Source organism: Pseudorca crassidens, chromosome 1 (assembly GCF_039906515.1).
Source record: "Pseudorca crassidens isolate mPseCra1 chromosome 1, mPseCra1.hap1, whole genome shotgun sequence".
In the NCBI taxonomy this organism is placed as follows: domain Eukaryota; kingdom Metazoa; phylum Chordata; class Mammalia; order Artiodactyla; family Delphinidae; genus Pseudorca; species Pseudorca crassidens.
In genome coordinates, this window is record NC_090296.1 from 187,680,324 (window position 1) to 187,694,993 (window position 14,670).

Genomic DNA, 14,670 nt, shown 5'->3' on the forward strand with positions numbered 1-14,670 from the left:
CTTTCCTATGTGGTACCTCCCATTTCTAGGTGTGCTGCCTCCCTGTAGAGACTGTGGAAGAAAAATGTCTCCTGCCACATGGCACTGGTATACCTGAGGTGTATTAGTTTCTGGTCGCCGCTGTAACAAACTGTTACACGTTCAGTGATGTAATACAATACAAATGTATTATTTTGAAGCTGTGGAAGCCAGAAGTCCAAAACAACTTTCACCAGAGGCTAAGTCAAGGTGTCCCTTTTAGAAGCTCTGGGGGAGAACCCATTTCCTTGCCTGTTCGAGTTTCTAGAGACCTCCTGCGTACCTTGGCTCATGGCCTCTTCCGCCATCTTCAGAGCCAGCAGTGGAGCGTCTCCAAATTTCTGTCTCCGACCCCTTCTTCTGCCATCACATCCTTCTCTGAGTCTGACTCCCCTGTTCCTCTCTTATGAAGACCCTTATGATTACAATGACCCCACCTGGACAATCCAGGATAAGTTCCCCGTCTTGACATCCTTCATTTGATCAGCTGCAAAGTCCCTTTTGCCATGTATGGCAACGTATTCACACACTGTGGGCATGAAGGCGTGGATATCTTTGGGGAACCATCGTTCGGTTGACTGCGGTAGGAGTGAATGAACAGCACGTCGCATGCACATCAGCACTTCCTTCTAGAGCCTCTGCTCACCATGTGACTTTGCCCAGTTTGTCTCATGCTGAACAACTTTGCCCTGGACCTTTTATACATTCAAGGACATTTGACTTCACAATGGAACTTTCTAGAAGCAAGCTGTTTAGCAGCCTGGCCTCAGAGAGAAGGGCAGTGTCTGATGGAGGTAAACAGCACAGGGTATCTCTTTTTCCCAAGCTAATTGTAAGCATCTTAACATTTGCTATCGACAATAGGCTTACTTGTCTTTTATTAACGAACTTTTCCTCATAGCTACACAATGAGGAGGCCTGTCTGTCTCTCCTGGGCTTATAGATGAGGAAAAGCAAGGCCTGGAGAGGACCAGCTGGGGCCTGGAACTAGAGCTCAGTGTTGCAAAGTCACAGTTACTTGGGTTCTGAGTTTTGGCTTCAGCATTTCACGTCTTTGTCTCTAACTGGAAGAGTGGAACCTCTTGGGTCTTACTTGTTCAAGTTACAGCTTAGAGTTATGACGAGGTCAAAATTCTCTTTCTTCCTCTCTCTGTTGGCACACTTTCTTTTTTTCAGTGCCTGACTTGAAGGTTGCTATAAGAGGAACCTTGATGAACTTGTGACACTAAACTAGCAGGGACATGGCACCTCTCGGGTGATTTCTCCCCAGCGTGGAAATGATTTACCAAGTCCTTCTGGCTTTCTGATTCAAAACTGGAACTTATTTTCAAAGTTTTAATGACAGCCAGTTCAAAGTTTGTTGCCAAAATAATTTGTACTTAAAAAACAAAAACAAGCCATCTGTTCAAGTTAGAGCAGCACCACAATTATTTTAACCATTGTTTTGATTAGGATAAGTTCAAAAACTAAGATTTTGTACCCTTGTAACAAAATCAAGGTTCAGACAACTATTACTTGGCCATAGAAATGTGGAGTAATTATTTAAAATATGTTGTAAAGTACAAGGACTGAGATGAAGTGGAAGGGACTGCATGGAGATGAAGGACAAGAAAAATGCCAGCATTAAGTATCTACAGATGATCATATGTTTGTATATTGCATATGATTCTTGATTAATGCTAAGTGTGAAGAACTGTACATATGTTGTCTTATTTAAGCCCTACAACAATACTAGGAGATAAGCATCATTTCCAGCCAACAGTCATGGAATCTGGAGGATGGGTACAGCCTGGAAGAAAGGATCCATTAGAAGATTAACAAAACTAAAGTGGTTTCTTTGGTGGAGAAAAAATAAAAGGTATTAGAAGCAAATAAAATATGGAACAAAAAGAAGAAATGACTATATACACAGTGAAATTTTTTAAAGTAGTACAAATGTCAACATATGGAGAATCCCTATCTTATACAAGTTGTTCCAGAAAACAGAAAAAAAGGAAAGGCTGATGTCTTTTTTTTTTTTTTTTTTGGGCCACGCTGCGAGGCATGCAGGATCTCAGTTCCCCAACCAGGGGTCGAACCTATGCCCCCTACAGTGGAAGCATGGAGTCCTAACCACTGGACTGTCAGGGAATTCCCTGATGTCATTTTTTAAAAAAAATAAATTTATTTATTTATTTATGGCTGCATTGGGTCTCTGTTGCTGCACCCGGGCTTTCTCTAGTTGTGGAGAGTGGGGGTCACTCTTCATTGCGGTGCCTGCTCTTCGTTGCAGTGCCCATGCTCTAGGCACACGGGCTTCAGTAGTTGTGGCTCAGGCTCTAGAGCACAGGCTCAGTAGTTGCAGCGCATGGGCTTAGTTGCTCCACCGTATGTGGGATCTTCCTGGACTAGGGATCGAACCCGTGTCCCCTGCATTGGTAGGCGGATTCTTTTTTTTTTTTAATTAATTTATTTATTTATTTTTGGCTGTGTTGGGTCTTCGTTTCTGTGCAAGGGCTTTCTCTAGTTGTGGCAAGTGGGGGCCACTCTTCATCGTGGTGTGCAGGCCTCTCACTGTCGCGGCCTCTCTTGTTGCGGAGCACAGGCTCCAGACGCACAGGCTCAGTAGTTGTGGCTCATGGGCCCAGTTGCTCCGCGGCATGTGGGATCTTCCCAGACCAGGGCTCGAACCCGTATCCCCTGCATTGGCAGGCAGATTCTCAACCACTGCGCTACCAGGGAAGCCCATAGGCGGATTCTTAACCACTGCACCACCAGGGAAATCCCACCTGATGTCATTTTTGAGGCTAGAATAATCCTGATTCCAAAACCAAATAAGGATAACAGAAGAAAAGAAAACTATAGGACCATTTCTTCTTTGAATGTATTGTAGATGCACAAAAATAGTAGCTAATGAAATGCAGTTGTCTGATTACCCAGAGGTCATTGGGCAGAGCTGAAAATTCCAACCCTCTGATCACTGTTCTTTGAGGCCATCTAGGGTTCCCACTCCAAGTCACCTCATTAACATAAAGCCAGGTGTGATCAAGAGGCTTGTTATGAATAACAAAAGACACTCCTATCACCTTGGAAATTCCAAGGGTTTTAGGAGCTCTGAGCCAGGAACCAGTGGGAAAAAACAAATAGATTTCCTATACCACACCATCCTTTCTTATACTCATCTAATTGTAATCCATAAGTCTGCAGACACACTTTCTAGTGTCCATGAACTTAGTCCTGCCTATTGAGTACCGACTCAGGAGTCCAATAGCACTGCTTCAATTTTTGGCTTTGAACAAAGCTGTGTGACCCTGGGTGAGTGATTTCATCTCTCCGATCCTCACTTCCTTATCTCTAAAATGGAGATGCCAATTCCCACCTCTGAGTTTTGTGCTAAATGTTACATTGAGTTATCCTCAAGTGTTGGCCTAGTGCGTGATCCACTGTAGTTTCAGCCAAATCTTCCATGAAATGGAAGATTTCCAACACACCCAACGCCTGGGCTTGCATCTTGCACGAGATGCTTTGTGATGCTCATGACACGTCTCTTTTGAATACAACGATACGGATTTGTGCAACTACCCAGTAGCTGTATAGTGTAAGTCATTTTCTCAGGCTACTGATGAATATTCTTCACGTGGCAGAACCCAAATCCTTACTAAAGAGAAGACAAATTACGTTGATTTCTTTTTCCAGTCAACCAATTCTGTCGTTCAATATGAGATGAGATAAATCAGAGCAGTTTTCATTGTAAAATCCTGTAGGTTAGTACTGAGTAATTTGTTGTTTTTAAAATTGACTTGATGAGTATTGTTTCTAGTATAATGTATGTAACATATATATGTAATTGTTCACCTAGTTACATTCATTGTGTTTTAAGGGCCCTTATCCTGAATCACTTTCTTGGCCAGATGATGATGAAACTTTTTTCATATAAAAATGGAACTACCAAAATTTCAGTATGAATTTACATCTATAGGGCATTTGCCAAGCAAAAACCATTCTACCGTTTTTTATATTTCAAACTTAAGCACCTTAATAGAAATAAAGCTGCTCTTTCAAAGTCTTCTAATTTATTCCAAATACTCTCAGTGGGAAGACGTGTATTTCTATCTTTGTAATCAAGATGTGCTACTGCACATCTCATATTTTCCCACGTGGCTAGGTAGTATTCTGTAATCTTTAAAAATCTATGCAAGCAGGCTTGTTTTCAATTATGCATTATAACCAGTGGATAATCAACTCCTTCACTAACCTAATTAGTAGGGAAATGTGCAGGGCACATCGCTTTTCTGTGGCAGATTTCATCTGCAGGTTTCTGAAGATGGCCACAGCGATATATATGCCATTCCGCTTGACCATCTTACAATATGATGATTATGCTAATCTACCACTGAGTGGTGGCAGTCTATGTTCCTTCCCCTTGAACTCAGACAAATCCCTGTATCTGCTTTGACTCACAGAACATGGTGGAAGTGAGTCTGTCAGATAAGAGGCAATGTGGCTTCCACCTGCTTCTCTCTGTCTCTGTCTGCACTTGCCTTGGGAACCCAGTGGCCATGTTGTGAGGAAGCCCAAACCACATGGAGAAAGCACACAGAAGAATGTCAGCCTCAGCTAAGGTTCAGGCTAACAGCCAACATCATCCGCTAGACAGGCCTTCAGATCAGAGCTACCCATAGAACGTCCTGCAATTATGGAAATTTTCTGTTTGTGCTAATATGGTAACTTACTACCACATGAGGCTACTGAGCAATTGTAATGTAGCTAGTGTGAATGAAAAAGTGAATTTTAAATTTCATTTAACTTTATTTCATTTAAATTTAAATAACTGCATGTGGCTAATGGCTGCCACACTAGACAGTTTAGCCCTCAGGCTCTGAATCTTCCTGCAGAAGCAACAAACATCACGGAGCTGAAACAAGCCATCCCCATTGTGCTTTCTCCATATTCCTAACTCTTGGAAGCATGCGAGATAATAAAAGAATTACTGTTGGTTTAAGCCACTCAGTATTGGGGTGATTTGTTACACAGCGGTCAACAATGAATACATGCTACTATTCTGTTTGATTTTTTTTGTTCTCTACAGCGAATAAAGATGCACAAGCCTCTTCCATCTTTTAAAAGGCCTCTAGCTATGGTTTTGTGTCTCTTCTCTTCACAGCCAGGTTTCTTGAACAAATCATCTAAACTTTACCATCCTCACACACAGCTTATTCACTAGTCAACACCCACTAGGATCTGGATACGGATGAGGTCACAGTAACATTGGTTCAGGCTTATTCCTATCACTTGGAAATTGCAGGACTTCAGAACCCACACCCTGTCTCCGTGCTCTCCCCTACCTATTTCTGAGCAAAGCTCACCCTGGCAGAAACAGCCACCCTTTTGTGGATGAGAAATTGCAAAAACATAACCTTTTCTGGTGGCCTAGAAAAAGACACCCCTTTAAGAAAAGGACACGCCTACCTGAAGGCTGATGCAGTCCATGGCTTGACAAGTGGCATGTGGGCTGGATTTCAGCTCCTCCTTGCTCCCCTCGGCCAGGCATCCTTGCCTAGGGTACCAGCAGCATGGACGGTACGACCCATGCAGTAGTTGTGTGTCCGGGATGCTCAGAGCTTTCTCATGTGTGGCCATCAACATTCCTCCCATGGGCTGCTCTGGTCCCCTGTGGAAGCCTGTGGCCTGTGAAGTCTCTGGAGGGGGCATCTTGTGAAGCGCCCTGAATGTGGACACCCTTCCCAGCCCAAGAACTCCCCTAACTGCAGAATCCTTGGGCTCCTCCAACGGAGCTGCTTTCCCAGGACTTCTCCCACTCTAAAGCTGCACCAGGATCCCCAGAGAGATGTGGAGACCAGCCTGGCGGCTCCACTGTGTGGCATGATGGCTACTAGGAAAACAGCTCTTTCTGCTGACATCTTTGCCTATTTCTCTCCACAGGGTTCAGAACCACTCATGGGGTACGGCTGGGGCCATGGAGCCTCACGGCCCTCTCCACATGCATCCGCTTTCCGTACTCCGCACACTTCCCAGCATCAAATCCCAGGTGTCCCTCCGTGATCCTCTTTTCCCTTTGTGAAACTCGCCGGCCCAGTGGTCCTCAGACGTCATCAGGGCACCCAAAGGAACTTTACGATGGTAAACTAAGTAAAACTCCCAAATGCTGTTTTTTGCCCAAATTAGCCAGACATCTGGGTCGAGAGTGTGGTTTAGGGTTTCAGTTTCCTAGAACACAGTAACTCTGTTACAGAAGTGGGGAAATGTTTCCACGACAGCAGGTCTTTAGAAGTGGGATGGGTTACCTTCTGTCTCCATTGGGAAAATCCAAGCTCACCGCACAGGAGGCTGAGGAAGTGGCTGCGTGTGCTCTGCAAGGCTGTTTTCAGTCTCCGGAGGCCTGAGACATGGCAAAACAAGTGACATCCAAAGACATCCAAAGGTTAAACAAGGCACATCAGGATCTGACCTTCACGCAGCTCACCCTGGGGGTAGTACGTGGTTCAATATGGGATATATTCCAGTCCAATAAGAAAGGGCCAGTTTGTACTGAGGGATTCCGATTTGTTTGAAAGATCCCGAAGTATTACTGAGTATGTTGATTATAACTGAATCCAAATTTTTCCAGGGACACATGCCACACTTTTTCCCCCCCCATTAATCAGCTTTGGAACACTAAATTAATAAATGCACTGGTTGTTAACCAGATGATAAGCTTTTACATTTTTGGTCTAGGTTGAATAAACTCAGTGATACTAAAAAGATTAGAGTGTTCAAGAGAAAAGGAAACACTATTCTTCCCAAGATGATATTCTTGGATATCACTGTCAAAATATGGTCTGACAGGAAAACATTTCAGGAATGATTAAACTTCTTGTGTGTTTAATGAATTTTTCTTTTTCAGCATTAACTCTCACAAATCCTTCTCAAAATCTTGTGAAGTAGATCAATTTCCTTTCTAATTTGAATAAACCTACAGTCCTCAAAAATGATACTGATGTTTACTAAGATTCAACATTTAAAAGAAAATCTTTCAATAATACATACTTTATGGCTAATTTTATATTTAAAATCAAATGTCCTTGGATTTTTCTAGGTCCTCTGATATAAATGTGGCATAGTGGAAAATTATATTTAGAAGATTACTTTTGATAGTTCAAGAAACTGGCCAGTTAGACCAAATTATCAACCTATAACTTGGATACAGATTTGTCTGTGGAACAAAGCCAGAAGGAATTCCCTTTGCTGGTTTGCCCCTTGGGATAGCTGCGTGTGGTTTATTTTCTTCTCTGACTGGAACAAAGATATGCAGGAAAATCTTCTTTTACAACTAAAATTCCTTGTTTTTACAAACAAGCTTAAGGAGAAAAAAAAAAAAAAAAAGCAGCAGATCAAGCCTGGCTTAATTGTTTGCTTATACTGGTGCATATACTGGATTTTTTCCAGATTAACAAAACTAAAGCCACAGGGAAGATGTATGCAGTCGTATATTTAAGCTACTGGCTCACACACAGTATAATGGCTGAAAGTATATAAAAAATATGAAGGCGGAAGAAAAACAGTAAGCAGTTATGAGACATAACAAGTTTTCTTATTCTTTATTAGTTTAAAGGAAGCTGGAACCTGATAACAATACACCACATACGGTTCAGAACCAAACAAAGGCTGCTTAGTTATTTATATTGCATTTGCTCCTTTTAGGAAGTGAGAAAAAACAGCTCTATTGGCACTCAAGTTTATTTTCTATTAAAATCCCCATAAATTAGAAAACCTCTCATAAAACAGTGGAAATGGAAAAAAAATGTTTTTCAGAAAAAACTTGAAGTATCCTAGTTTTCTATAGCGCGCTGGGTCACGTGATCAGTCTCATAAGGCCACTTAAAACATAATTCAACCTCTGTATTCTTCTTTAGGATAATACATAATAGTGTCTTGCCCTCTGATGGAAATACATGAAAAATTTATACTTGCTCAGTTTTGAGCACTGAAAACACTTCTCCCTCCACCCCCGATTTGCTGTTTCTCATGTCCTGCATGAATAAAAGGATGCCGCTTAGAAACGAGGGCCTTGCTGCCATTGTATTTTTTCTAATTAAAATTCAGAGTATTAAACACAGTTGAGTACATCCAAGCATACATGACATACCGTTATCACATACCGGAAGCTCCAATCAAGAGCCCTGGGCGAAGCCCATTTCATAACATCATTAAGATTCATTGTACGCTGCTGTTCAGAAAGACTTTGTCAAAGCAGATAATAATGGCCTGTCAGAAGTGCGCAAACAGAAATTTATATTAAATTGTCCTTTCCCTCCTTTATTAGGATGGGAATCTACTTGCAGTTCCAGTACATGGGCTCAGAGGCTCAATAAAAAGGCTTCCAGGTTTTAAGATTGCAAAATATTACCAAAGTAAAGTACTAAAAAAAAAAAAAGTTAAGTGAAAAATATTTGAGTAACTAGGTGGCGGTATAGTAATCAAGCATAACGACTTTATCAGAACAAAAGAAGGTGTATCTCAGGGGTGTGAAGGCAGTTTGAGTCGCAAGGCAGAGTGTTTAATTTGGAACAAGTCGAATAAAAGAATTGCTTTCTTTTCCTTGAGAACCTTTGGGACCCTTCATGTTATGTTATAATCTCAGAAAAGAAAGCTCGCTCATTGAAATTTTTTTTTTCCTTTTAAATCCTGCTGAGTGAACATGCCTGGGAGACAAACTTTACATGCTGGCTTCCTGAGTGTAGTCGTCAGTAGGATGTTATCTGTAGATTCGATGGTGAAAATTACTTCTTTAGACTCGATACTTTTCTTTGCCGTGTTCATTGATCACACATATGTGCTGAAACAATAAAGGATTTAAATGCATCAGCCTCTTAACAAAATATAATAAGTCCCCTACATATGAACGAGTTCCATTCCGAGTGCGTTCGTAAGTCCAACAAAGTTAGCCTAGGTACCCAACTAACACAATCGGCTCTATAGTACTGTACGGTGATAGGTTTATAATATGTTTGCATCTTGACTCTCCTTTGACCCTTTTTGGGTAGCAAGTATTGATTTTCCTTTGACCCTTTTTGGGTAGCAAGTATTGATTCTCCTTTGACCCTTTTTGGGTAGCAAGAAATGTGTCAGAAATATTTTGATGGCAAGCAACAGAAATGGTGTTGGGTGAACGTAAGCAAAAGGAGGGGTGTTATCAGTAGGGTACTGGGATAGCTCGCAAAGGTAGAGGAAGAGCAGAGCAATGAAGCAACTGGAAGGCAGGAACTGGGGTAGCTCCAGACCTCAGCCCATGGCTTAAGTCCAAAATCCCTTGGTCTCTGTGGCGTTTGGTTTAGGTTTCTAAATCCTAGGAGAGAGACACAGACTGGTCCATTTTGGGTAAGATGTTTACCTCCAGATCATTCAGCAACGATAGGGTCATACCCCTGGGGGTCCATGTCTACAAGTTAAAATGATTTCTCCCAAAGGGGGAATAGTTATGAGCTACATGCTGCTGTAATTGGAAACTTCTAGATTTCAAGCACTGACACTAAACAGTTTATTGAATACTGCCTGTTAGTATGGTTGAGAGGAGACACAGTCGATGACGATGGAGAAAAATCAGTAACAAGCTATCTTTCTGCTTTTAACTTCCTTCTTTCCTTCATACAAAATAGAGACAATCATAATTGCTTCCAACAACCTAATACCTACCTTGCTGGGCAGTGGTGGAAATTCACTGGGATTACGAATGCCAAGTGCCCAGAATATTCCTGACACAGAAGACACTCATTAAATGGCAGCCATCATTACGGCTATCTCAAAAATTTGTTAAATTGATGTCATTGTTAAGTTCTTGTGAGAAGGGGGCTAGGGATTTGCATGCAAGACTTACGTTCAGATCTCTGAAGTATTCATTGTAATCTAAGGCATAACCCACCACAAATAAGTCTGGGATCTCAAATCCAGCATCTGAGCAGAGAGAGGGAGGAAAAAATAAAAGGAACACAATTTAAATAACATAAGTATAAAGCCACCATATGCTACTGTTGGCACTTAACCTATGACGACCTTCCATTAGGCAGAAGTAAGTGAGAAAAGTGACAGACAATGCATAGGATGAGCCCAGTAGGACCTGGACCAGAGTGACTCTACTCAGGGAGACAGGACGACCAGCAAACAGACAGTGAAAAATGACTGCACTTCCGGTAGACAGAGCTGAGCAAGGGCTCAGGCAGCCCCGTGGATATCAAGAAGTGTGCATGCGTCAGGCATGCAGCCCTGCTGTTCCAAAGCAAGCAGCATCCAATGATATCATGTCAAAGCATGAAGTGCAGTTCAAAGGTATTGGAAGGTATTCCAATGCTGTAATACATGAATAGGGGCACAGGCTGTTGCAATAGGAAGCCATCCTCCCACGGCACTCAGTGGCCTCGGCTGGATAAAGAGCTGGAAAGCAAAATCCGGGAGACAAGATGAGAGGAAAAGGGACTGTTCAGCCTGAGGAAGACAATGCTAAGGGTTACTCTAATGCTAGTCTTTGAGTCCATAATGCACATGATAGTAATTAGCTTTCTGTCTCCACTGAGGGCAGGATGGGAGTAAATGGATTTAAATGCAGTAGGAGATACTTAGGTTAAACAAAGGATGAATATATTGAAAGAAAGATGATTTTTATTGAAAAGAATTCTTAAGGAACATACAGTAGCTCTTCTTCTTTAGGTCTTGAAACTATAGCCCAATGATTTTTCAAATTCTTTCCAGTATTGGGGAATCTTATGTTTATTACGGTATTGCAAACGAGAGATGTACTTGCTTACTTCTATGAAACAGTACTTTGGCATAGCCAGTGGACTTACAGCCCAGAGAAATGTATCTCCATCATTGACCATTCACCATCATTCTGGTCCTTCTGACCAAGGATGCTTCCACATGGAGAAACCAACTGGTTCATGCTCACAGAAAGTGCTAGAGGTGAGGGACTTATTTTTCTAAGGATTCCATTATGTGTCACTGTTAGGAAGCCTATCTGATCCCTCCAAACTGTAGGTTTCTTGAGAAAAAATAATCAAAGAGAAGAAGCAGAGCAGAAGAAAAGATGTCAGAGGATATAAAAGGTGCCATTGAGCATAAAGGAAAAAGTCAATTACGAGAAAGGACCAAAAAGTACAAAGCCTCAGAAATCTGGGAAGAAAGAGAGCACAGAGATTCTGAGCTAGCTAAAAGCATATTAGCAAATCCCAGGAACCCCTGGTTGTAAGGATGATGATGACTTTACAGCGTGCAATGCAATCCTTAAAACAGGCGTGGCAACTCAGACTGGGAAAAGTCAATTCAGAAGGCCAAATCTTCTGAGTAAAAGAACGTTGCGGCTTCCCTGGTGGCTCAGTGGTTAAGAATCCGCCTGCCAATGCAGGGGACATGGGTTCAAGCCCTGGTCCAGGAAGATCCCACGTGCCGCGGAGCAACTAAGCCCATGTGCCACAACTACTGAGCCTGCGCTCTAGAGCCCACGAGCCACAACTACTGAGCCCACATGCTGCAACTACTGAAGCCCGTGCCCCTAGAGCCCATGCTCCACAACAAGAGAAGCCACCACAGTGAGAAGCCCGCACACTGCAATGAAGACTAGCCCCCGCTCACTGCAACTAGAGAAACCCCATGTGCAGCAACGAAGACCCAACGCAGCCAAAAATAAATAAATAAAAATTAATTAAAAAAAAAAAAGAAAAGAAGAACACAGGATCAGTAGGACAGGAGAACAGCCAGGAATCAGAGTGACCTACCTCTAGCTGGTAAATGGCTGCAGTTCCTACCCTTATATTTGCAGGGCAAGAGTAAAAGCCATGATTGCAACCAGACTGCCTCGGTTCAATACTGACTCTACACTTACAGCTTTGTGACCTTGGCAAACTCTTTAACCTGGTTGTGTTCAATTTCCTCATCTGTAAAATGGGCACAGCAATAGCACTTACTTTAGAGGAATGTTGCAAGGATTAAATGTGTTAATCTCTGTGTAGCCTTTAGAACAGAGTCAGACACATCATAATCTCTTACTATGTCTGTGAGAATCTTTCTGTTTTGTAAATAAATTCATTTGCATCTTTTTTTTTTTTAGATTCCACATATAAGCGATGTCATATGATATTTGTCTTTGTTTGGCTTACTTCACTCAGTATGATGATCTCTAGGTCCATCATGTTGCTGCAAATGGCATGGTTTCATTCTTTTTTATGGCTGAGTAATATTCCATTGTATGTATGTACCACATCTTCTTTATCCATTCATCTGTCGATGGACATTTAGGTTGCTTCCATGTCTTGGCTATTGTAAATAGTGCTGCATGTACATTTTCAAATTATTGGAATATTTCAAATATTTTGAAATTATTTCAAAATATTTTCAAATTATAGTTTTCTCTGGATGTATGCCCGAGAGCGGGATTGCAGGATCATATGGTAACTCAAACTCACAGACATAGAAAACAAACTTATGGTTACCAAAAGGGAAAGGGGAGGGGAGAGATGAATTAGGAGGTTGGGATTAACAGATACACACTACTATATATAAAAGAGAGACCCAACAAGGACCTACTGTATAGCACAGGGAACTATACTCAATACTTCATAATAACCCCTATAAGGAAAAAGAATCTAAAAAAGAATATATATATATACACACACACACACACATATATATGTATAACTGAATCACTGTGCTGTACACCTGAAACTAAGACATTGTAAATCAACTATACTTCAATTTTTTAAAAATTTTAAAAATTAAAAAAATAAATCTGTTACTACTGTTAGCTGCTGTTATTTTATTAGTGCTGTTGCTGTGACTGACACAAGACATTTGTAACTAGTTGGATATGTCCGAAGTGCATGTCTTTCAACTTCAGTTGAAATCTTCTCTATACAGTATCTTATGTTATTTCCTTAGAAGATTTCTGTTTATTAACCTTGTTGGACCTTAACTATATCCAGATTACATTCCTCAAGCCAGTGTCTGGACAGGGACATGCTATTGGGTCTATCTGGCCAGAACTGACATTGTCTAGATTTAATACACCCCGCCTAGGAATGAAACTTGTTTTTAGAATAAAGAATCGCTGGTTCAGTGTCACTGGCACATCACCCATCCATAGTGTGCTTCTCGTGCTTATGTTTGTTCAGCTTGCTGATGAGAACTGCAGCCAAATTATCCCAGAGGCTTGAGTGCAAATGTAAGTCATAAAACTCAAGCTGAAGTCTGCCTATGCAAGTGAAAAAAATATCGCCTCTAGTGTTAGAATAATAAATAATCAAGCAGCTTGTTTATCCTCTCTGGCATCAGAACTATTCGTATCCTGGGGAGGAGGGAGGAAAGTGCCTTAGATGAGCAAAGTCCTTCAGAACATGTGTCTGAACTCAAGTGTGAAGATGGTATCTAGAGATATTTGCTCTGTTAAGTCTCTGTGTTATTATACTTGTGTTTGCAGGTGGTGGAGCGGTGTCTCCTATTTCCCCTTCTGCGCTAAAATTCAGGCTTGCTGAAGGTCAGCGCTGTGCGTTGTCCGCTCACAGCTCCTGGAGACAGTAGAACACCTCTCAACCTTCCCAGTGCCTCTCTGTGTCCAACTGGTGGGGACAGAGGCCAAGGCAGGAATCCTGTGCATCCAAGTCAGCCCAGGAGGGGGTCATGCCTCCCTCTACCCCCTGAAACCAATTTAGCTGAGTTCTTAGGAGTGAAGGTACTATGGAAAACCTAAAAATAAAAACTGTGTACACAACACAGTTCCTGCGAAAGATGCAAATTAGAAAATGAAAACCTCCGGTTGTAGAGGGTTCTATTGCTGGGGAGACCACAGACCATTTATGGAACCATCAAATCTTTATAGCTTCCGTTTCACAAGAATGCCAACGAGGAAACCAAAGATTCTGAAATACAAAACACCACCACCAGCCAACAAAAACCCAAAAAACACTTACAGTCAGGTCTAAAGCCATCACTTCTAGGTGTTCTCTTCACCAACAAACTACCATTAAAAGGAAAAAAAAAAAAAAAGCTTTAGTGATCCAGATGAAATGTTTGTGAATTGCAAATAGAACTGAACATCATTAAAATATATATTTGAAACGTGCACTTTTTTCCCTCGGGCACATGGGGCATTAGCACAGCCCTCAAATTCCCTCCTGCGGCACCTCATCAGTGAGATTCTGGATAAAAGGAAGGGAGAGGGGCGCAGGCACTGGGGCTCTGCCAGCTGCTCCTGGAAACAACTAACAGAGGCATCGGAAAGAGGGGCTCAGACACACAGCAAAGCATGTCCTCTTCCCTTTCCTCTCTCTCAGGCTAGCGGTCAAATGGGCTGTTTGTTCAGTATGGTCAAACCACAACACTCCAGGGCAAAGGGTCAGTGGTTTGGAATTGACTGCACTCATTGGAAACAGCTTCCTGTGTTAGCATCCCTCTCGTGCTGGCCTGGAAAGACAGAAACAGTGATGATGTGAACGTGGCACTCACCTGGCTACCTTAATCCTGTTGGGCTTGTATTTCTCTATGCTACCGAGCAATGCCTTCATGGTCCTCCCGGTTCCGACAACATCCTTTGCAAAGAGGACAGACAAATTCAACCAAATGCCTTTGGGCTGCATTAAAAGGCATTTCATCCAGACAGATGATTCTAGTCCTTATTAATAATGCATCATA

At 41.9% G+C, this 14,670-nt stretch overlaps 1 protein-coding gene across 7 annotated transcripts in view; it reads right to left on the reverse strand.

Moving 5' to 3' along the window:
- Nucleotides 1–7,566: 7,566 nt before the first annotated feature.
- The window catches only part of PRTFDC1 (phosphoribosyl transferase domain containing 1), a 101,745-nt gene continuing 94,641 nt past the window's right edge, over nt 7,567–14,670 (reverse strand). For 6 of the 7 annotated variants that reach the window (XM_067703440.1, XM_067703468.1, XM_067703431.1 and 3 more), the window contains 5 exons: nt 14,485–14,567; nt 13,950–13,996; nt 9,872–9,948; nt 9,691–9,749; nt 7,567–8,833 (listed from right to left, as the gene is read on the reverse strand). In XM_067703440.1, coding sequence (XP_067559541.1) covers nt 8,821–8,833; nt 9,691–9,749; nt 9,872–9,948; nt 13,950–13,996; nt 14,485–14,567 — 279 coding nt within the window. In that variant the 3' untranslated portion in view covers nt 7,567–8,820. The remainder of the gene's footprint in view (nt 8,834–9,690; nt 9,750–9,871; nt 9,949–13,949; nt 13,997–14,484; nt 14,568–14,670) is intronic. The other variant, XM_067703421.1, reaches the window with a different exon arrangement.